This window comes from Coenobita brevimanus, chromosome 62 (assembly GCF_032717465.1).
Source record: "Coenobita brevimanus isolate Jiangsu-jjx chromosome 62, ASM3271746v2, whole genome shotgun sequence".
NCBI lineage: Eukaryota > Metazoa > Arthropoda > Malacostraca > Decapoda > Coenobitidae > Coenobita > Coenobita brevimanus.
In genome coordinates this window covers 31,441,440-31,464,849 of record NC_137015.1, presented here as the reverse complement: position 1 = coordinate 31,464,849, position 23,410 = coordinate 31,441,440, and the positions used below count along the sequence as shown (strand labels likewise).

The following is a 23,410-nucleotide window of genomic DNA, read 5'->3' as shown; positions in this document are numbered from 1 at the left end:
CGCGTATATTTAAACTACTCCATATTTTGCTCCCTAGACCCCCCAAATGTGTTGTTTTGCTGTTATCTGTCACTGGTAATCACTAGAAAGCACTTTAAGTGGTTAGAAGGTTTATTTAATGTTATAACTCACAAATACAGTACTCCACAGCAAAACTTCAACACACAAATACTGTACGTAAACACAAGGAAACATTCCGACGCCGATCATAGGTAATCATATAAATCAGGTTAACTGGTACCAGTGCTTTAACTTACAAGTACATACCAGAACAGTACATATTTAACTTAGAAATGCAGTACTGTGATATCGAATGATTTCAGTACATAATCTGTTAGGAATGGCTGAAAAAAAAAAAAAATGTTATGAATACATTTTCACCTTTTTGATATATATTTATGGTAGTTTCGAGTTATTTTTTACGTTATCGTTGTGCCCATGCTTGGAAAACGGAGCGAAAGAGTTGAATTTTCAGTCCTAAATGAGAAAACTGCACGTCTTCCAAGGCTAGACTCTGCCACGGAAGAATAAAGTGGAGGGTCAGTCCGATTAGCAATAAGGAAGTTGTGTCACAACTTCCAGCTCCCACACAACGAGAATGGCTAAAAATAGAATCGTAATGCAGTTTCAGAACTAACAATAAGTCTAATTATTATGAATACAGATACAAGGCAGAAATAAATACGTTTACAGACGGGGAAAACGTACTTCTTCCGTCATAACATGTTCATCTTTCTCTATCATTTTACATTCATCTTTATCATTTTACCTTGTTATTTTCGCAATATATATTGCTGTCTCGTAAACAGGGTGGTTGTTTGTGTTTTGCGAGGGAGGAAAAAGATTGTATTTTCTGTCTGGGCCGAGATAATGGGTGTACCTATGCGTGGTTAGGCATGGCCACGAGCGAAAAAATCGTACATCCACTCATCACGATAGGAGGTGGTGAACTGACAGATGATACATGAGACGTCAAGGTCAGTCTCATGTCCCAGATTTTCGTTCACTTCCTGAAAGTTTATTCACAGTTTTCTACAAGTTGCATTGCATCAAATGATCCAAACCATTACAGCAAACCTGAGCAAATAGGTAAAGATACCAAGACAAAAATGTATTTTTCTCTTATTATAAGTCTTTAACGAACAAACAAAAAATGCAATATTCCGATGCCGATCATGGGTAATCATATAAATCAGGTTAACTGGTTACAAGGCTTTATTTAATGCTTTAATTGCTTACAAGTACATACCAGAACAGTAAATATTTAACTTACAAATACAGTACTGTAGAAAAGCAGTACAGTAAGAGTTTAACGAACAAACAAAAAAGGCAATATTCCGACGCCGATCATGGGTAATCATATAATTCGGGTTAATTGGTTACAAGGCTTTGTTTAATGATTTAACTTTATTTAAGTGCTTACAAGTACAGTACATACGAGAACAGTAAATATCTAACTTACAAATACTGTACAGTATTGTGGAAAAAACGAACAAATAAAAAAGGCAATATTCTGACGCCTATCAGGTAAACTGGTTATAAGACTTTATTTCTTGCTTTAACGTTATTTAATAGTACTTTAAGCTGCACATAAACTTACCAGAACAGTACAGTACTGTAAATATTTAACTTACAAATACTGTGCTACTGTACTCGGGAATGTCTCACTCACCGAATAATTTCCCGCCTAGATCGTCACGTAATCAAAACAAACCGCGCGCTGCGGTGACGTTCGAGGATTTGATCTTTCAAAGGCCTCTCCTGCGTTAATTTGTAGTTTTCATATTGGTTTTTTAATCTTACGTTGTCTTATATGTATCCCAGCCCTTACCGTGTATAATTGCGAGCGCGTTCCGTGAGATCGTGTTCCGTGCGAGTTACCTGTAATTCATTCATTCATTCATCATCCAATCTTACGTTGCCCTATCAGGAGCATAGGAGCCCGGAGCTAGGCATATTGGTCCTGACATTTAAGATGACAGTGACCATCCTCACACGTCCCTGAGTGACATAACGTGAGCAATAAACCCCAACCACCCCTTGGATATAAACCTGCACTGGCTCAATCCGACTGGAGCTCCGTAATTACCGACTAAACCACCAACCGTCAAAATTTGGTTATATGGTTACCACCCAGCATAGTAAATAGTTTCCTGGTGTACAAGAAACCATTTGGCTTGTCACTCAGTGTAGAATCATCCACAGGCAGAAGGAAAAGGAAAGAATGAAGGAAAGAAAGACAGAAGAGGAAGTATAAAGTCATCCATAGGCAGACGGATGAGGAAAGAATGAAGGAGAGAAAGACAGAAGAGGAAAGAAGGATGGAGGAGAGGAACGGGCAGACACCTGAAAGCAGCACTACATCGAGTGAGTGGATGGTGAGCGACCCCACCCGCCACAATATATATATACATATATATATATATATATATATATATATATATTCCAGAACCACTCACTGAATAATATATTCCAACACTTTCATCTGCAGGCTTTTGGGGTATACTGTTCAATAAAAATGGAATACAATGGATATGAACAACAAATACAGAAATTCAATACAGAACTTATCGAATGTCAATGAATAACATCATGTGGATAAAAGCTGGAAAAATCTCTGCTGCATAAAGCATCCAAAACAGAAGTGAACTCAGGTAAGGAAAGGACAGAATGCCTCTTTGTGCTTGTATGTGCCATCATCATCTCTTACCAATTCATTATAATGCAGTATTGTTATGGTATCAGTTATATAATAAAGGATATTATATAATACACTAAACAAGCAAATAGCGCCTCGGACCAGGACGGACCATATGTTGACGACTAAGGAACGGACAAAGGACATTCTGAGGGTGGGGACATGGAATGTGAGAGGAGTGAATGATGAAGTGAAAGAGAGAGAGATTGTTCAGGTGCTTGAGGATGCAAGAGTGGATGTATGTGGATTGACTGAAACTAAATGGAAAGGTGAAAGGGTGAGAGAGTGGGAATATGGTTTAGGTATATGTGCGGGAGTTAATGTGAATGAGAGGGCAAGAGAGGGAGTATGTCTGATGATATGCAACAAGTGGAAGGAGAATATAAGAGAGTATGGAACAGTGGGTGCAAGGACTGTATGGGTGAGGATGAAAGTAGGTATACAAGCGTGGGCGACTGTATGTGACTATGCCTCGACAGAGGACCGAGTGGCGAAAGTGAAAGATGAGTTTTGGGCGAGTGTAGAAGCATGTATGGACAAATTTGAGAGGAGCGAGATAGTGCTTTTGATTGGAGACATGAATGGCAAAGTTGGGAATGTACGAGTGCATGGAGTGATTGGACAGTGGGGTGTGCCAGCTGAAGTAAATGGAAATGGTAGTGCTTTGGTGGACATATGTGCTGGTAAGGGGTTGGCAATAGCTAACACCTACTTTTGGCATAAGATGATCCACAGGTATACATGGAGAGTAATGAGGAGGATGGATGGTGAACTTGTTGAACGAAAGGCAATGATAGACTACGTGTGTGTGGATGAGCGAATGAGAAGACAAGTGTTGGATGCAAGAGTGTGGAGAGGGTGGGGGAATGGAGTCTTGGACCATTACTTAGTGATGGCCAAGGTAAAGCTGCAAAGAAAATAGCTGAAGAGACGAAGGGGAAGACAGGAGGAAACAGCTCCTGTGAGAAGAGTGGAGAAGCTGCAAGATAGTGAAAAAATGGCAGAGTATAAGAGCATAGTGGAAGAAAGATTGGGAAGGTATGAGTTAGAGTAGATGGAAGGGGTGGAAGACGTATGTAAGATATTCACGGAAGATATAGGCGCAGCGAGTGAGGTGGTTTGTGGAGTGAGGAGGAGATGCAGGGGTGTGCAAGGGACAGCATGGTAAAATGATGAGGTGAAACGAGTTGTGGAACAAAAGAGGAAGGCATATAGTGAATGGCTAGCGAGAAGAGGTAGGGAAGAATATGAGAGAGAGAAGAGAGAGGTATATGTAAGCAGGAGAAGGAAGGTGAAGAGACTGGTGAAGGAGAGTAAGAAGAAAGTGGATGAAGAATTTGGGAGGAATCTGAGAGTGAAATGGAGGGAGAGTAAGAAATTGTTTTGGAAGGTGGTAAAGAAAGCAAGGTAGTGTGAAAGGGGAAATAGTAGGGGAGTGAAAGATAGGAATAATAGATTGTTGGTGGAGAAGAGAGAGAAACTGAGGAGATGGAAGGAGCACTTTGAGGATTTGTTGAATGTAGAGAGTGAGAGCAATGCGAGTATAAGTGGTTGGGGAATGGCTGGAAGAAGAAGAGATGAGTGGAGGGAGGAAGAGATCAGTAGGGCGGATGTAGTAGAAGCAATGAAAAAGATCAAGATGGGAAAGGACCCAGGAATTGATGGAGTGTGTGGTGAAATGCTGAGGTATGGGGGTGAGATTGTTGTGGAGTGGATATGGAAGTTGTGTAGATTGCCTTGGGAAGAGGGGTTCCAGAGGACTGGAAATCAGGTATAATTGTTCCTTTATACAAAGGAAAAGGGGAGAGAGAAGTATGTGGTAACCATAGGGGTGTTTGCCTTCTTAGTGTGACTGGAAAAATATATGGTAGAATACTCATTGATAGGGTTAGGCATATGGCAGAGGAGCTAGATGGAGAAGAACAAGGGGGATTTGGGAGGGGAAAAGGGTGTGTACATCAGATATTTGTTCTAAGATGTTTAGAAGAGAAGTACCTTGAGGGAAAGAAAGTGTATGCTGCCTTCATGGACTTGGAGAAAGCTTATGACAGAATAGATAGGCAAGGTATGTGGAAGGTATTAAGAATATATGGAGTGGAGGGGAAACTGCTGAGTGCTGTGAAGAGTCTGTACAAAGGAGCTAGGGCTACGGTGTGAGTGGATAGTGAGCTGAGTGAGGTCTTTGATCTCAATGTGGGACTGAAACAGGGTTGTGTGATGTCTCCATGGCTGTTTAATATATACATGGATGGGGTTGTAAAGGAGGTGCAAAGGTAGGGTTGTGGATGTGGAGGTGGCTCTAATGAATGAGGGTGAGATTTGGAAGATTCCGGTGTTGCTGCTTGCTGACGATATAGTACTGTTGAGTAAAGATGAATGGGAGTTGCAAGGTTTGGTGAATGAATATGGGACAGTGTGTAGGAAGAGGAATCTGAAAGTTAATGTAAACAAGAGTAAAGTTATGATGTTTGAGAGGAATGAAGTCACAGAATGTACAGTGAGGTTGGATGGTGAGGATATGGAGAATGTGAGTGCATTCAAGTACTTGGGTAGTGTGATGAGTAAAGATGGAACTTTGAGGGATGAAGTGCATAAAAGGGTACAGCAGGGAAGGAAGGTTGTTGGTTCACTGAAAGCAGTGATGAGAAACAGGGAGGTGAGTATGGAAGTTAAGAAGTCACTTGATGATATTATTGAGATCCCTACCCTGATGTATGGAAGCGAGGCATGGACCTTGCAAGAGGAGAACAAGTCATGAGTGAGAGCAGTGCAAATGAGTTACTTGAGAGGAGCATGTGGAGTGACATGGAGGGACAGGTTGACGAATGAAGTGAAATAATGTTGTGGGGTGGATATGGATGTGGTTGAGAAGATTAGGAGTAATACACTTTGGTGGTCTGAACATGTGGAGAGAATGGAGAATGAACGACTGACTAAGAGGGTGTATGTAGGTGAGGTGGAGGGAGGGGTAGACCGAGGATGAGGTGGAGGGATGGAGTTGAGAGGTATACGAGGGAGAGGGTAGTGAGCTGGGGGGAGGGTAGTCAAATGGTGGGTAACAGAGCCACTTGGAGGCGTTTTGTCTGCAGCCACCCTTTGCGGGATTAGGGCATCGGGCTATAGATAGATAGATAGATAGATATAATACACCCTCATATTCAATATACAATAGAACCCCGGAATTCATACACAATTAGTTCCTGGAGGTTGTACGAGTTGAAAATTGATTGAAAACCGAATCATTTTTTCCCACAAGAAACAATGTGTATTTTGCATTAATCCGTGCATAAAACCTTTAAAATAAAGAAATACCGTATACCCTGTAGAAGATATAAATGATAATTTTACTGCATCCTACCTGTACTGAGGAGAACTGATGGCTTAAGTGGCTGGATGTGGAGAGGAGGAGGAGGGGTGTTAGTTTTTGGAAGGGGAGTCACTTTGCAATGAGTTCTTTTTTCAGCTCAACTGTTGTTCTCACTGCTTTTCTTTTAGCTCCAGCTGACTCACTGATCTTCTTAGGGCCAATGATTATGTACAATTTTCTTATGAAAATAAGTAATTTATCACAAAGTTTAACCCCTTAAACGCACGGCCGATCCCCTCCGTGTGGCGGGGTTGTAGCGGGGTCTGAGTACCTGTGGGAAAATATTTGCCAAAAATCAGAGATTAACCCTAGAACATTAAAATTTTTATGGCATATAGTACTTACATTCAGCTTTCTCCTGAGACAGGTGTTGAGCCTTCGTGGACTACCAAAGGACTTGTGAAGACTTGCAAAGTTGGGTAACAAAGTCTTCACTTTCACACCTCCAGCAACCTGGTTTCCCCTCTACCACAGCCTCAATCTGTCACAGTACACTTTATACAACAACGTACAGGTAGTCTGGAATCCGTATTTGTAAAATAAGCACTGAAAATAAGGCTAAAATCAACGGAGTGTACGGCCGACATGCACTGTGGTGGCGGTCTTCCTGTCACTCAACAAACATTTCCATTTTCACAGCTAAAAACATATATACTACATTATTTTCAATCATATTACTTCCCAAAAGATCACCATGGCGCGCTTTTTATTCTGCCTTACGCCCGCCACTTTATTCTCGTTCCTGTCGGCCCTTTGCACTGACTGGGAAGAGCTAGAACTCGCCATAATCTCACTTTGAAAGCCTGCAGTAAACTGACGCTAAACAGGGGCAAACCGTGAGAAAAAAAGCTAGTGTTACAACTGGGGAAACAAGCCTTTCCTAGTAGCATAAACTGTTTGTGAGAGGAGAGCGCAGATTTACAGTTCTGAGCGCTCAGAGCGCTGCCATGTATCACAGCCAGGCTGGCCGGGCCGTGGTGGTGGGGGGACGGGGGGAAAACGCGATATTTGGCAACAACTGAGGTCAGTAGTACAAAGGTAAAGTATGCTAGTTGTAGCTAGAGGGTGGTGGTACTGATAGACAATACCAGCTGGAGCCTGCTTGCCCACGGTTATTCAAAATTTACTAGAATCGCAAACGCGACGATCCGCCGTTATGTCCTTTTGGCCGAGCGTCGCAAATGAGACGATCCGCGTTTAAGGGGTTAATGGAGTCTGTATGACTGATGAGTAGCTGGCGGAGGACAGAGTGGGACTGGCGACCACGTGGCACCTATGCCACTGCGTCTCTTAGTGCGAACAGCGGGTCGCCGTATGAAAACTGAAGCAATTTTTGGACGAAAAAGCTGTATGAAAACCGAGTTGTACAAGTAGAGAGGTGTACGAATTCTGGGGTTCCACCGTAATTCATTGTTACTGAACAACATACATCCATCATCCAATTCTACATTGCCCTATGTGAAGCATAGAAACCCGGGGCTAGGCAATTTGGTCCTGACATTTAAGATGAGAGTGACCAGCCTCACTCATCCCTGAGTGGCATTACATGAGCAATAACCCCAACCACCCCTTGGATATAAACTGTACCCTAAAATGCCCACAGATAACAATGTCGGAATTATTCCAATTTCAGAGATGAGTTTTTCATGAATGCTGGTGTGCTTCAGGAGCCAGTCTTGAGCACCTTATTTTTTATCACTGAGTTTGAAGCCCTTTTACGTGACTTCAGAAATGGACTCCCGTGGGAGATATTTTATGCTGATGATTTGGTGTTGACTGCAAAGAATGAAAGTGAGGCAGAAAAGATTTAAGAAGTGGGGAGATGGTATGGAGCACAAGGGATTGAGAGTAAATGTGGATTAAAAAAAAAAAAAAAAAAAAAAAAAAAAAAAAAAAAAAGGTGATATCTAGGGTTGGTGGGAGTACTGTCAAAGAAGGAGAGTGGCCATGTGCAATTTGCCACAAGGGTGTCGGAAGTCATTCCACCTTGTGCAGCATTTGTGATAAGTGGGTGCAAAAAAAATGTTATGGTAATAGAAGTAGACTGTGTGATAATGCTGATTTTAAGTGTGCAGTGCGTCAGGGAGAGCATGTGGAGCTTGTCAGGTGTGATACAACTGATCTTACTGATAAGTCTCTTGAGTGTGTGGAAGAGTTTTGTTACTTGGGAAACACGTTATGTGCTGGAGGTGGGGCTGGACCTAACTTTATGGCTAGAGTGAGGAGTGGCTGGAAAAAGTTCTGGGAGCTGTTGCCTCTCCTGATATTTAGAGAGTTCTCCCTCTGTGCTATGGGATCTTTGTATGTGGCATGTGCCAGGAATGTAATGCTGCATGGTAGTGAGACCTGGGCTGTAAGAGAAAAGGATATTCCCGGGATAAAATGTATAGGAATGAAAATGATTTGGTGGATGTGCAGTGAGTCCTTGAATGAGAATCCTGGGGGGCTAGGTTTACGAAGGAGGAATTAAGTGGAAGGATGGGATGGGACTAGAGTGTATTGGTGTTATGATGACGAGATGTAGACTGAGATGGTTTGGGGATGTGGAGAGGATGGGGTATGACAAGTGAGTGCAGAAAGTAAGAAGTGTGAACGTTGGGGGTTGGGGTGTGAGAGGCAGACCGAAAAAGGCCTTGAACAAGGTCACAGTGTGTGACCTCAGGGATAAGAGACTGAGCAGGGAGGCTGCCAAAGATCGAGCAGCATGGTAAGCCACCATTGGGTGGCCAAGGCCAATGCATGCAAGCATGATGGAGCCTTTATAAATGAGACAAAATGAAAACAAGGTCTGTCCAAAATCAAGTTTTTAAAACAGTGCACCAACTAGCAGCTGTATTGTGATTGTGATGGGAGTGCTGTGTAGTGGTAACTTTGAGGTTTAGGCTAATACTAACCATAACACACTACATTACTTATTCAATGAGGTACACATGCTTGAGTGAGTGTGTGTTTAATGCACTTGGTGAATTTTTTCTCTCTTCTACTGTCTGTAATAATCAACCTTTCAAGGTGGATTTCAATGAGGGGGGGGGGGGGATCTATAGGGGCAAAATCTGAAAAGTAGGGCAGCTGGGGGGGGGGGGGCAAAAGTTGTCTCGTGCTCCAACAAAAGGTCACTGATTAGGAACAACACAAGAGCTGGTGCATTGTGTAGCATCAAAGTTCTGTTTGTCCATGCCTCTGGCCTCTTCCTTCATACTGCCTCCCTCAAATGCTTCAGTATGTCAAAGTAAAACTGTTACTGATCTCCGACCACTTGGAACACTCATGATGAACGTCGCCCTTCCAATAAAAAAAGATGATCAACATCACCTTCACATTTGGGCGACTGATGTACTTTCTTGGTTGTGGTGACAATGTTCTACCCCAGTGCAATGACTGCCCTCTGTTTCGACATCATAGCTGTACACCCATGTTTTATCACCAATTACGACATTTTTCAGAAAGTAAAAGTTTTTCCCAATCTGAAGCAGAATTTCAAACAAACATGATGCTCTTCAAGATCCTTCATTGTTTAACTTGCAAGAAATCGCCAAGTGCATTAAACACATTTACTCAAGTACATGTACCTCGATGACTAAGCGATGTGGCGTGAAGTTGCTAGCGTTAGACTAAAGCTCAAAGTCGCCAGCACACAATGCTCCCATCATGATCGCAATACAGCTGCTAGTTGGTGTGCTATTTTAAAAGTTCTGTTTCTTTATGGATAGAGCTTGTACTGTTATGGCAAGTACTGTAAATACAAACAGGCATTGTTAGGTTAATAGAAAGCAATGAAAAGGGAACAATAAGGAAGAAACACATACCATACAGAAACCTGAGATGGGCTTGAAGTAGGGGGTTCTCAGGCCAAGAAGTGGTGAATTAGTGGTCACCACCTGCGATTAACTCCTTGAGCAGGGTCTCATCTCTGAATCCCTCAAAGATATCAAAAACCCCAGACTTCGCACCATCAATGTCAGCAGTAACCAGTTCACATGTGTGGAATGTTCCTTAGTGTGCGTGCACGCACACACACACACAGACTTTCCTTGCCTGAGGAACTTTTTCCAAAATGTAGACTGAAGTAAAATGAATGAGATCACAAATGTTGATGAGATATATAAGTTTCTGATAGAAGTGTATAAAACAGAAGTTAGTAAATATGTCCCAAAATTTTTTGCGGCTATGGAAAGGAAGAAAGAATGGTTTAACAACATGTGTAGAGTGGCAAATGAGACAAGAAAAAGAGCATGGAATAAAGTGAGAAGGTATAGTGAAAGGGCTTGGGAGGAATACAAGCAGGTAAGAAATGAATATGTAAGGGTGCAGACAGAAGAAGAAAGGAAATATGAAAAAGATATTGTAACTAAATGTAAAAAAAAAGAGCCAAAATTATATTATAGGTTTATGAATGGCAAAATGAAAGTATAATACGACCGAGGGATGGAGATGAAACTTATGAAAGAGAAGAAGAATTGTGTGAAATAATGAGCAACAAACTGCAGTCAGTCTATGTGTTGGAAGAGGAATTTAAGGAACCTGAAATAGAACCCAGGGTGACGGGAATGGCAGAAATTACAGTTGACGTGAATGAGGTGTTGCAGCTGATGAGGGATTTGGATGTAAGAAAAGCATTGGGACCAGATGGTGTGGCTGGATGGATCCTGAAGGAATGTGCTGACCAGTTAGTGTGGCCTGTTTATGTCATCGTTAAGACTTCGCTGGAAAATGGACAGTTAGCTAGAGATGGGAAAAGAGCAAGTATTGTGCCAATCTTCAAGGAAGGAGATAGGGCAGGGCTCTTGTTTGGCGAGCCACAGCTCACAAATGCGAGTATTTTTCCTCCTTCGGCGAACATATTCTACATGCAAGTCGCCTTTTGGCGAGGAGAAAATACATCCACTTCAAAACCCAGTAAGCTACAAAATAAGTAAATCTCACTTAAATGAACAAAAAAGCACGTTGTGATCGATTATGAAGTCTTTCCTTGTTGCCATTGTGAATGTTTAAAACATCATATTATTCTAATATCACAATGTGTAAATCCATCCATCCATCCATCATCTAATCCTACGTTGCCCCATGAGGAGCGTAGGAGCCGGGGCTAGGCAAGTTCGTCCTGGCATTTAAGATGAGAGTGACCTGCCTCACTCATGCCTTAGTGGCATTACATGAGCAATAAACCACAACCATCCCTTGGATATAAACCTTCACCGGCTCAATCCGATTGGAGCACCGTTATTACCCACTAAACCACCAGGCGCCAAAATTTGGTTCTACAGTGCTCGTCAGAAGTATGGAGCGCCCTGCGTCCCTCCTGAGAAACAAACCTTTCAACATTGAAAAAACATATAAATAATGCATTTTATTTACCTTTAGTGCTTCGTAGGGTAGCCTTTACGTTTCTTCACGGACCTGAGACGTCTTGGAAGTGAAAGGGCGAGGCTCCTGAGGTGCTGGAGCGGTATTTTGTCCCAGGAGTCACGAATGGCGGCTTCCAGCTTAGGCAGAGAGCTAACGTCCTTCCCTTGGAGACTCTTCTTTACGAGGTACCAGAGGTTTTCAATCGGGTTGAGGTCTGGGCTATTTCCTGGCCAGTCTGTCATAAATGATACCTCGCAGTCACGAAGCCAATTGGTGACCGATTTGGCCTTGTGAGCAGGTGCACCGTCCTGCTGAAACACTCGTGCACCTGTTAGCTCAAAGGAGTCTGGTAAATGATCACACAGAAGCTCCAGGTAAACATCCTAATTCACTCTGAGGTTCTTGGGAAGTACAACAAGCTTCCCCAAACCCTTCCCTGAGAAACAACCCCATACCATGAGTGAATCAGGATGTTTAACTGTGCTTTCTACATACCGTGGGTCAAGTGGGTCACTACCTTTGCGTGCTCCTCTGTTACAGGTAACACTAAACGTTGCCTCATCAGACCACAACACTGACAACCATTGCTCCTCACCCCAGTTTAGATATTTATTAGCAAAGGCAAGCCTACGAATTCTCTGGCTGCTAGAGAGAAGAGGCTTTTTCACAGGCCTGTGACTTGTGTAACCAAGCTCATGCACCCTACGAGACACTGTTCTCACTGACACCTCACCAAACACTTCTGGGTTGCTCTCCTTAATTTTCCTTGCACTCACACGAGGATTAAACTCCACTGCACGTTTTAAAACATTAACAGACCTTGGGGAAGTTTTCCTAGGCCTACCAGACCTCGGTTTCTTTGTGGGAACTTCACCACTGTTTTCCTCCCGAAACCGCGCACACCAACGACGCACTGTCGATCGTGCCACACCAACCAATTCACTAATTTCCTTTGTCTGGTGGCCTGCCTCCTTTAGAGCAATGATCTGGGATATGATTTCACTCGATAGTTCACGGGTAGGTGCCATAACAAAGTTTTAAAGGCCAAAACACTGCGGGACACTCGGTAAAAAATGGCGCAATTTGAGAGGGACACTCGGCGGAGTTCCTCTCTCTCAGGCAGCCCGTGGGCGACTGAGGCGGGAACCAACCAGCGTGTCGGAAGGCCTCAGGCTACCGTGACGTCGTGCTCGGAGCTCAAACTTGTGGCTCAATTCTTACCCCCAAAAATGGGTGATTCTTTTTGGGCCATAAGTATTGCGCGCCCGGCAGACAACGCTGAATACTTCTGACGAGTACTGTATGGTTACCACCCAGCATAGTAAATGGTTTCCTGGTGTACAGGAAACAAATAAACAAAATTAATACAGTACTGGTATATTGCTCGTAAAATATTTCAGCTCGTAGTCTGTTTGGTTACTAAACATTTATTTGGCTCGTAAATCTGAAACCTTAGGAGCCAAATGGCTCCCAACCATCGGCAGTTAGCAAGAGCCCTGTAAGGAAGATCCACATAATTACAGACCTATATCACTTACTAGTACTGTTTGTAAAATCTGTGAGAAAATTGTTAGAAAAAGATGGATAAACTATTTAGAAGAAAATGAAGTGATAACACCAAGACAATTTGGTTTTAAGGAAGGAAGGTCATGTGTTACTAACCTATTAAGTTTCTACAGTAAGGTAATAGATGTCATACAAAAGAGAGAGGGATGGGCAGATTGTGTCTATCTTGATCTCAAGAAAGCATTTGACAGGGTGCCCTATAGGAGACTGCTGTGGAAGTTGAAGACCATTGGAGGGGTGCATGGGAAACTATTAAAGTGGATGGAAGATTATTTGATAGGAAGGCAGATGAAAACAGTTATAAGAGACAGGGTTTCACAGTGGAGAAACGTGACTAGTGGAGTACCCCAGGGCTCTGTCTTAGCCCCAATAATGTTTCTGATTTAAGTAAATGATATATCAGAGGGTTTGAATAGTTACATAAGTATGTTTGTCGATGATGCTAAAATCATGAAACACATTAAATGTACTGACAGTTGTAAAAAACTTCAGGAGGACTTGGACAAACTCCACAGATGGAGCCAGACTTGGAAAATGGATTTTAATGCCAAGAAGTGTCATGTATTAGACATGGGAATGAGTGAAAAAAAGACCACACTGGACATATAAAATGGGCAATGCGATAATCTGTAAAACAATACATGAGAAAGACTTGGGAGTGACTATTCAGGATGGCCTGTCATCAGAAAAACATATAAACAAAATCACTGGAGGAACATATGGATTACTGACCAATATGAGAGCGGCTTTTAATTATATGGACAAGAAATGCTGAGGGAGTTGATAGTGACCATGATAAGACCAAGACTAGAGTATGCGGCTGTGGTATGGTTGCCTCATTTGAAGAAGCATATTGATAAACTAGAGAAGGTTCAACGGATGGGAATGAGGATGATACCATATTTAAGGGGGGGGTGAGTTGGGGGGAGGGTAGTCAAATGGTGGGTGACAGAGTGACTTGGAGGCGTTTTGTCTGCGGCCAAAAACAAAATTAGGGCGTCGGGCTATAGATAGATAGATAGACCTACGAGGAGAGACTGGAAAAACTGAAGTTACCAACACTGCATGAGAAGAGAAAGAGGTGACTTGATCACGATATTTAGAAATGTAAGAGAAATGGAAAGGGTGGATAGAGAGAATCTTTTTGTGTTGGATGATGGAAGAACAAGAGGTCATGACTTCAAGTTGAGGAAAAGTAGATGTCCTAATGATCTTAAAAGGTTCAGTTTCCTGAACAGACGCATAAGTATTTGGAATGACTTAGACAAAGAGGTGGTGCAGGCAAAGAACATTCATGTGTTTAAAACTAGACTGGATAAATGTAGATACGGAGCAAGGACAACGCGAGCTTAGCTCAATTCCTCTATACTACAAATAGGTAAGTACTGTACAAATAGGTGCGGCAATGCAATGCAAGCAGAAATAATGAACAAACGTTTCCAGTCAGTTTTCACTAAAGAAAAGGAGCTTGTGGAAGGGGAGGGAGTGATTAGAAATGTTCCGGTGATGAAAGATATAAAAGTGGAGGTGCAGGACGTGTATAAATTACTGGAAACTCAAGATGTAAGGAAAGCCCCAGGACCTGATGGAATTTCTAATTGGGTACTGAAGGAATGCAGAGAACAACTGGCGGATAAAATTCACAGCTTAATTGTATGCTCACTGGAAGAGGGGAAAGTGCCAAAAGAATGGAAGAGGGCAAATGTGGTACCAATTTACAAGGGAGGAAACAGGGAAGAACCCCTGAATTATAGACCAGTGTCTCTAACCAGCATGGTCGCAAAATTGTGTGAGAGAATCCTGAAAGACAGATGGATAAAATATCTGGAAGAGATGAATATTTTGGCTGAATGTCAGTTTGGATTCAGAAGTGGAAGGTCATGTGTTTCAAACTTGTTGAGCTTTTACTCAAGAGCGATTGATGTGGTACAGGAGAGAGATGGTTGGGTGGATTGTGTGTACTTAGACTTAGAGAAGGCCTTTGACAAGGTACCTCATAAGAGACTAATGTGGAAACTAGAATATATAGGAGGACTAAAGGGGAAACTTCTGGAATGGATGAGAGACTTTTTGAGAGACAGACAAATGAGGACAGTAATAAAGGAAAAGATGTCTGGATGGAGGGAAGTAACAAGTGGAGTCCCTCAAGGCTCAGTGTTGGCGCCAGTAATGTTCCTGATTTATGTAAATGATATGGTAGATGGAGTGAACAGTTATGCGAGTCTGATGATGTAAAGATCTTGAGGAAGATAGAGGTTGAGGAGGATTGTAAAATACTGCAGGAGGATTTGGATAGGATACACAATTGGAGCCGGACGTGGGAAATGAAATTTAATGTAAAGAAATGTAAAATATTGGAAATGGGTAAAAGTACCAGGAGACCATCACTGAATTATTTTTTGGGTAATGAATTAATCACAAAAAGGAGAGAAGAGAAAGATTTGGGAGTGCTGGTCCAAGATAGTTTGTCACCAGAAAAGCACATTAACAAGATAGTTGGAGAGACTTATAAGCTCTTGACTAACATAAGAGTAGCATTTCATTATATGGATGAGGAAATGATGAAAAAATTGATAGTGGCCATGATCCGCCCCAGGTTAGAATATGCAGCGGTAGTGTGGTCCCCACACAAAAAGAAAGATATAAACAAGATTGAGAGAATACAAAGAACAGCAACCAAGATGGTCCCCAGTCTGACAGACCTGTCATACAGAGAGAGGCTGGAAAAACTGGATTTGCCTTCGTTAGAGGAAAGGAGAAAGAGGGGAGACATGATTGCGGTGTTCAGGACCATGGTGGGAGTAGATAAAATTGACAAAGAAGATCTGTTTGTATGGGATAAGAGAGCAACAAGAGGACATGGAATGAAATTGAAAAAGTCAAGCTGTTTGAAGGATATCAAGAAATATAGCTTTCCTTACAGAAGTATAGACTTATGGAATAGCCTGGACAAAGAGATCGTCCAGTCTAAAAACATAAACGAGTTTAAAGTTAAATTCGACTTATTGAGAAACAGCGACGGAAACCCACGAGCATAGTACATTCCGTGTATATCACAATTAGGTATATTCTTAAATATTTGGAACGACTTAGACAAAGAGGTGGTGCATGAGAAAAACATTCATGTGTGTAAAGGTAGACTTGATAAATGTGGATATGGAGACAGGACAACACGAGCATTGCTCAATTCCTGTATACTACAAATAGGTAAATACAAATAGGTAAATACAAAAGGCACGATAATGGCAGGAGTGCAGATTTTCATCTTGAACTGATAATGGAAACTGCTATAACCAAGTGCCAATAACCAAGAAATCATTGAGTGTCCAAGCTTTTCAAAATCAACAGATAGGTTCGACTTTCATTTTTTTTTTTTTTTTTTGCTGGCTCTCAGCCTGTGGTTCTTTTTTTTTGTAGAAAAAAAAGTTACAACATATTTCTACAACAATCTTGTGTTAATTTTTTATTATAACCTGTTTTCTGCTACAACCGACTTTTATTGTTCTGTTAAAACAGATCGCTGAAAATACTTTACCTGCATCGTTTGGAGTCCCTGATGGTGGTGGCATAGGTGGACTCTGAGATGAGCAGGTCTGGACGACACTTGTCAATCCATGCTGCTCCCAGATGCCGATCTGGTGTCATATTGTAATCACCCTGCGGGGCAGTACAAAAATCTCTCTCAAAGTGCAACACAGGTTTATGATGCCTGACACACCTTCAATAATATTCTGCACAAAACATACAACTAATCCATAATACAGCAGAGTACATCGCCCCCCCAACTATGAAATATCTGACATGGTAAGCCACACCAAGCGCTCTATTTAATTCATTATGCAGTACAGTATTAAGATGTTTATGCTATTGCTTAACCCCAGTCAGTCTGCAAGAGCAGACTTGTTGACCACAGGTAAGCAAGTGCATCTATGGGGCAATCCTAGAGGTACAGTACAGTACATACATCATGCAGGGAACTGGCATCTGACTGTAGCAGACAGTATTTCATTATGGTCGGATCAGGGTTCTTCCCCACAGAATGGTACATGAAAATATTCCGGGTGGATGCCACAGCTGCTCAGCTCCACGTAATGTGCACAGCACCACAATGTATAGGTTTCTTGTCAGTGCCATGATTATTTGTATTTAGACTATATGACACTCAACAATGCTGAAAATGGATGCCTTCATGTGGTGGCACCGACCATAACAGGGCAACTAAGCTCCCTGGTTGTAACAGCTTCTCATCAAACCTTCCCTATTCCACAAGTGGAGAATGGTGGACTGCAGGATAAGAGTAACTTCAACCTGCAGTCCATCAGATTCATGTCCAGATGAATCTGAGACAACAACAACAACACAGCTAACAACATACACTGGATCTTCATTATCCGTAGGTCTAATTTGCATGAAACATATTTTGTGCAGCACTGTATACCTCGACCAAAAATCAAGCAACACGGTAAAATACTGTTTTTGCATGATTAAATCCCCAAAAGTGGGGTGGAGTGGGTGGGGGAAGTGGTGATGTGTGCCATTATGGCAACCACATATGTGCAATTTGCTTCCTATCATTTCCCATGCATATGCACTTTGCTTCCTACACCCTTCACTGTGCCTCATAGGAGGGCTGTTGCTTGGCAAGAGTAGGCTGAATCCTGCGAAACTATATGTCATAAATGACAAGTTTTTACTAAGTAACACATGAGATTAGGAAAAAGTAATGTGATATGGGAGCTGGATAACTATGAAACTAGAAGATGAACACATACACAGGAAGTGAGCACTAAAACAAAGAGAGAAGAGAGCTACAAAATCATAAATGGAATACTCACAGTGTAGACTAGCGATTCTGATCCCACCCTAATATGGAACATTGCTGCCCCCAACACATGACCAGCATAGTATGCTTTAATCTCCAGGTTCTTGTCAACCTGTCAGGGAGGACAAAACATTATTAACAGTAACAGTAAGTTAATAATTCTATCTATCTATTGCCAGACGCCTCAATCCCGTTTGGAGTGGCCACAAACAAATCGCCTCCAAGTCGCCCTGTCCCCCGCCATTTCACTGCCCTGCTCCCAACTCACACCCCCCTCTCTCATATATCTCTCCACCCCATCCCTCCATCTCATCCTCGGCCTCCCCCTCTGTTTGAATAATGTTTTTGGAGGCCATAAAACATAGTTAGGAGTGATGGACACACGGGCTAGTTGCTTTAGCGGTTTAATCCTCAGAACGCAAGCGGTCGGTTACAGTGACAAAGTTTGTTGACGAACATACAGAAAACGTTTCAGGGGAAACTTGTGTAATGATGAATGTTGTGACTTACAATAAACAATGGATATTGTAACATCCTTTCCCTTTTATAAAAGCAACAATTCAAAGACATCAGAAACATGACTGAGTTGAAATCAAATCACTACAGTACTGTACAACTAAAGAATCAGCTGCCACTTACATAATGAAATAAACATCACACTTCAATAATACATAAATAAATACCTTCACAACTCAGTTCTGTATTGTAACATAAGAGTTTAATGTGATACTGGTACTCACACTACTGTATGGTACACTAATTAAGTCTTATCTAGAACATAATCCTTATATCTAACTGGAAGTATATTTCTTGTGGCTCTTTGACTATATCTGCCATGCATACCATTCTCTCTCCTTTCTCCCAAGGTGGGACTCTCATTCATTCTCCTTTCTCCCAAGGTAGGACTCTCATTCCCTTTATCAGTGACATAACTATCACTTGTTACATTTCTCTCTGTGGGACTCCCACTTGTTACAACACTCTCTTTATGTCTTGGGTTAGTTTCTTTCGCTTCATCATGCTGACCTCTCTCATTAGACTTCCTTAAGTGTTGGCGATTACGTCTGTAAATGCCTGAGTCAGTCATCACATCATAAGATCTTACATCAACCTCTTTCATAACAGTTCCCTTCTTCCACACATTGTCACCTAAGTTAGTGGGCTTAACTCTTACAACATCACCTTCCCTTAATCGCTCCAATTCTTTCGCTCCTCTATCATAATACCATACACTCTTAATATTCTTCAGTCGTTTCTTTTGCTTTTCTAGTGCCACATCAATACCATGAGGTTTCAGCAAATTGTTTGACATTGGTAACAGGGTTCTTGTCCTCCTGCCAAAGTTTCTCTGGGCAGGGCTCAAGTCCATATCTTGACTTGGTGTATTACGGTAATCAAGGATGGCTAGGTATGGATCTTTCCCACTAGACATTGCCTTCAATATTAAACTTTTAGCAGTTTTAACAGCAGATTCAGCCATACCATTGGACTGAGGGTACTTAGGACTACTTGTCTTATGTTGAAAATCATACTGCAATGCAAACTGCCTAAATTCCTCACTGGCAAATTGAGTACCATTGTCACTCACCACTACTGTCGGAATGCCATACCTTGCAAAATGAGATTTAAGTTTCTTAATTACTGCACATGATGTTGTGGAGTTTAGTACATCGATCTCCCAAAAGTTACTAAAGTAATCTACAGTTATCAAGAAGTTTTGGTTTCTCAGTTTGAAAAGATCCACACCTACTCTCTCCCATGGCCTACTAGCAATCTCATGAGAAATAAGAGTTTCTTTCCTTTGTGAGTTACAATACTTAGCACATACTTCACACTGAGACACATACTCCTTGACTTCTGCATTCATGCCAGGCCAATACACGCACTCTCTGGCTCGTCTCAAACAACCTTCTACTCCAATGTGAGATGAATGAATAGCATCCTTAATTTCTCCTCTCATCTCCATGGGTATTACAACTCTCTCTCCCTTAAAAATTAAACCATTCTGGACTGAAAACTCATCACGAGAACAGAAGTACGGCACTAGCTGGCATGGCAATTCATCTTTAGTTTCTGGCCACCCCGCTATGATAGTTTCTAAAAGCATCATCATGGTCCCATCCCTCTCAGTTGCTTTCCTTATTTTCTCAAGACGCTCTGGTCTAATGGGAAGTAATGATACCATGTTGACTGCTTCAAATGTCTCTCCACCTTCATTTTGTGACAGATGAGCTCTAGAGAGAAAGTCAGCCACATGCATGTCTTTTCCTGGCCCATAATGTAATTCAAAATCATACTGCTGAGCCCTCAGCAACATCCCTTGGAGTCGCTTTGGTGCGCGATCTAGAGGTTTCTTTACTATTGACTGAAGGGGCTTGTGGTCACTCACCACTTTCGTTACTCTGCCAAAAGTGTACTGGTGGAATTTAGTCAAAGCAAAGACTACAGCAAGCATCTCTTTCTCAATCTGTGCATACCTAGTCTCAGTGGGAGTTAAAACACGGCTCACATATGATATCGGCTTACCATCCTGTAACAAGGCGGCACCCAAGCCTGTCGACCTTGCATCACACTGAATGACTAATGGCTTATACTGATCATAGTACGCTAACACAGGGGCTGACGTAACTAATTCCTTAACTTTCTGTAGTGCTTTGTCATGTTGTTTTCCCCAATGCCACTCTACCTCCTTGTTGACTAGCTGTCTAATGGGTTCCATCACATCAGAAAGTCTCGGTAAAAACCTTGCTAAGTAATTTACCATACCAGCCAGTCTCTGTACCTCTGCTACACTTTGAGGGGCTTTCAGCTTTGCAATAGATTCTACTTTGTCAGGATCTGCTTTTAGTCCCGCCTTAGAAACCTTATGTCCTAAAAAGGATATCTCTTTACTTCTGAGTTCAGTCTTATTCTTGTTAAGTTTAATACCCTTGATTCTGCACCTTTTAAGCAATTCATGCACATTATCATCATGATCCTGGTTGGCTTGAGCATCATTATCACCTACACCATACACCAGAATATCATCAGCTACACATACAACCCCCTTTAGACCTTCCAAGGCAGTGTTTAATTTCTTTTGAAATATCTCGCTACTCACTTTCAACCCAAACGGTACCCTTAACCATCTGTACCTCCCTAGAGGTGTTTGGAAAGTTGTGAGAAAACTAGACTGGTCATCAAGCTTACAATGCCAGTATCCATTCTTCAAATCAAACTTTGAGAATACCCTTGCCTTGGACAACTCTGGAAGGACATCATCAATTATAGGGAGTGGGTGTACTTCTCTTTCAAGGGCAATATTTAATGCTTGTAGGTCAATGCAAATTCTGATATCACCAGATTTCTTGGTGCCCACAACCATACGACTCACCCATGGTGTTGGTTCTTCAACCTTGGCAATTACTCTTGACCTCTCAAGCTCACTGAGTTTATGACATACCTCATTCTTAAGGCTAACCGGCACACGGCATGAAGTTACAGTGCATGGGACAGAATCAGGGTTTACTGTCAACTTCACAATACCAGGTAATGTACCCAAATCATCTGAAAACACATCACCAAAGTTAAAAAATGTATCCTGGACATGATTAATATTTTCATAATTGACAGTTATCAAGTTCATTTGTTCAGAAGCCCTCTTGCCTAAAATTGGTGTGAACTCTTGCTCTACCACAATAAATTCAACACTGTACTTCTTCTTGTTCTTAACATTGGTTATGATAATTCTACACTTCCCAAGAGGCTTAATCTTACTAGAGTTCCACATGAACAGAACTGTATTACAGGGCTCAAGTTGAACATTGGGTATTAAGTGTTGTGGAATAATATTCACACTGGCTCCACAGTCTACCTGAAATCTTGCCCGTTGACCACCTACTACCATGGTTGTCATAATCGACTTTGACGCCTCATTGCTTGACTTTGACGCGATGTTCATGATGTACTGGATGTCCTCTTGGTCGCTGTCATCCTCTTGGATGCTGTTGACCTTCTTTAGCCTCTGCTTGTGTCCTCTGTGTGCTGGTTTGGACGTGGATGTGCACCTGCTAGCGTAGTGGTTCTTGTTCCCGCAGGCTGAACAAGTTTTACCATAAGCTGGGCACATTTTCTTCTCCCAAACATGCCAATGGCCACAGAACTTGCACTCTTTAGCCTGCCTCGGTGCTGTCCTTGTTCTCGGACTCCGATTGGTTCTAGCTGAAGCTTCTTGAGTTGAAATGTTTTGGCTCACGTTTGCAGACTTCTTTAAGGTCATCTTGTTGACTGATTCCCCATTCTTGCCATGGAAAACTGCCATCTGCTTCCTTGATGCCTCATAATCAACACAAATCTTGACAGCTCCAGCAAAGGTTAGGTCTTGTTGCTCAAAGAATTTGTCACGAAGGGCATCATCCCGGCAACCAAATACAAGCTGATCTCTCAGGTCATCATCTCTTCGTGCTCCATATTCACACTCCTTACATAAATTCTTCATTCTTGTAATGAATGCATCCAACGATTCTCCTGACTGCTGCACACAATTTCTAAACTTGTATCTGACAGCTAGTATATTCTTCCTGGGAGCAAAATGATTATCACACTTCTCGAGTACTGTCTTGAGGACTTTTGCTGGATCTGGCTCATCACCTACAACTTCACGAAATTCAAATGAGTTATAGAGCTCAAGCAGTTCATCTCCTCCAAGAGTTAAAAGAAGTGCCACTTTCTCCTCCTCAGATCTCTTTCTCAAACCTCCAGCTAGCAAATAGAGCTCAAACTTTTGCTTAAACAACTTCCAAGCATGCTCAGTGTCACCTGTTAGGGTTAGCTTCTGGGGTACTGCTAGTGTTGAAGACGCCATCTCATCGGCTGCCTTGCAGGTCACCCTCTTCTCTCACCTCAGGTCTTCACTATAGCTGCTTGATCAATTCACACACTCGTTAGCTCACATGCTCTGCTGGGTCTTGTAAATCAGTTTACCGCTGCCACCATGTTTGAATAATGTTTTTGGAGGCCATAAAACATAGTTAGGAGTGATGGACACACGGGCTAGTTGCTTTAGCGGTTTAATCCTCAGAACGCAAGCGGTCGGTTACAGTGACAAAGTTTGTTGACCAACATACAGAAAACGTTTCAGGGGAAACTTGTGTAATGATGAATGTTGTGACTTACAATAAACAATGGATATTGTAACACCCTCCCTCTTCCCCCCTCCACCTCACTCACATACACTCTCTTCGTAAGTCTTTCACCCTCCATCCTCTCCACATGGCCAAACCACCTCAGTGTGTTCCTCATAACGCTTCCTCTCACATCCACATCCACACCACAATGCTCCTTTATATCCTCATTCGTCAGCCTGTCTCTCCATGTGACTCCAAAGGCTCCTCTTAAATAACTCATTTCCACTGCTCTCACTCTTGACTTGTGTCCTTCCAACAACGTCCAAGCTTCACTTCCATAAGTTAGAGCTGGTATCACAATACTGTCATGTAGTAATTACAGGCACATAATCAAACTCAAACTTACAACCACTATCATCATCATAAACCTGTGTCTCATTGTTACACATGATGTAGAAATCTAGAACACACCTCATTTATCTCTTCTGTACCAGAAGTCATGAAGA

General features: G+C 42.1%; 1 protein-coding gene across 1 annotated transcript in view; it reads right to left on the bottom strand.

Annotated features, from left to right (window-relative positions):
* The window catches only part of IntS11 (integrator complex subunit 11), a 379,978-nt gene that overhangs the window by 271,446 nt on the left and 85,122 nt on the right, over positions 1-23,410 (bottom strand). Inside the window, exons 5-6 of the mRNA XM_080275659.1 lie at positions 17,813-17,911; positions 16,513-16,634 (exon numbers count right to left, since the gene is read on the bottom strand). Of these exons, the coding sequence (XP_080131785.1) occupies positions 16,513-16,634; positions 17,813-17,911 (221 nt within the window). The remainder of the gene's footprint in view (positions 1-16,512; positions 16,635-17,812; positions 17,912-23,410) is intronic.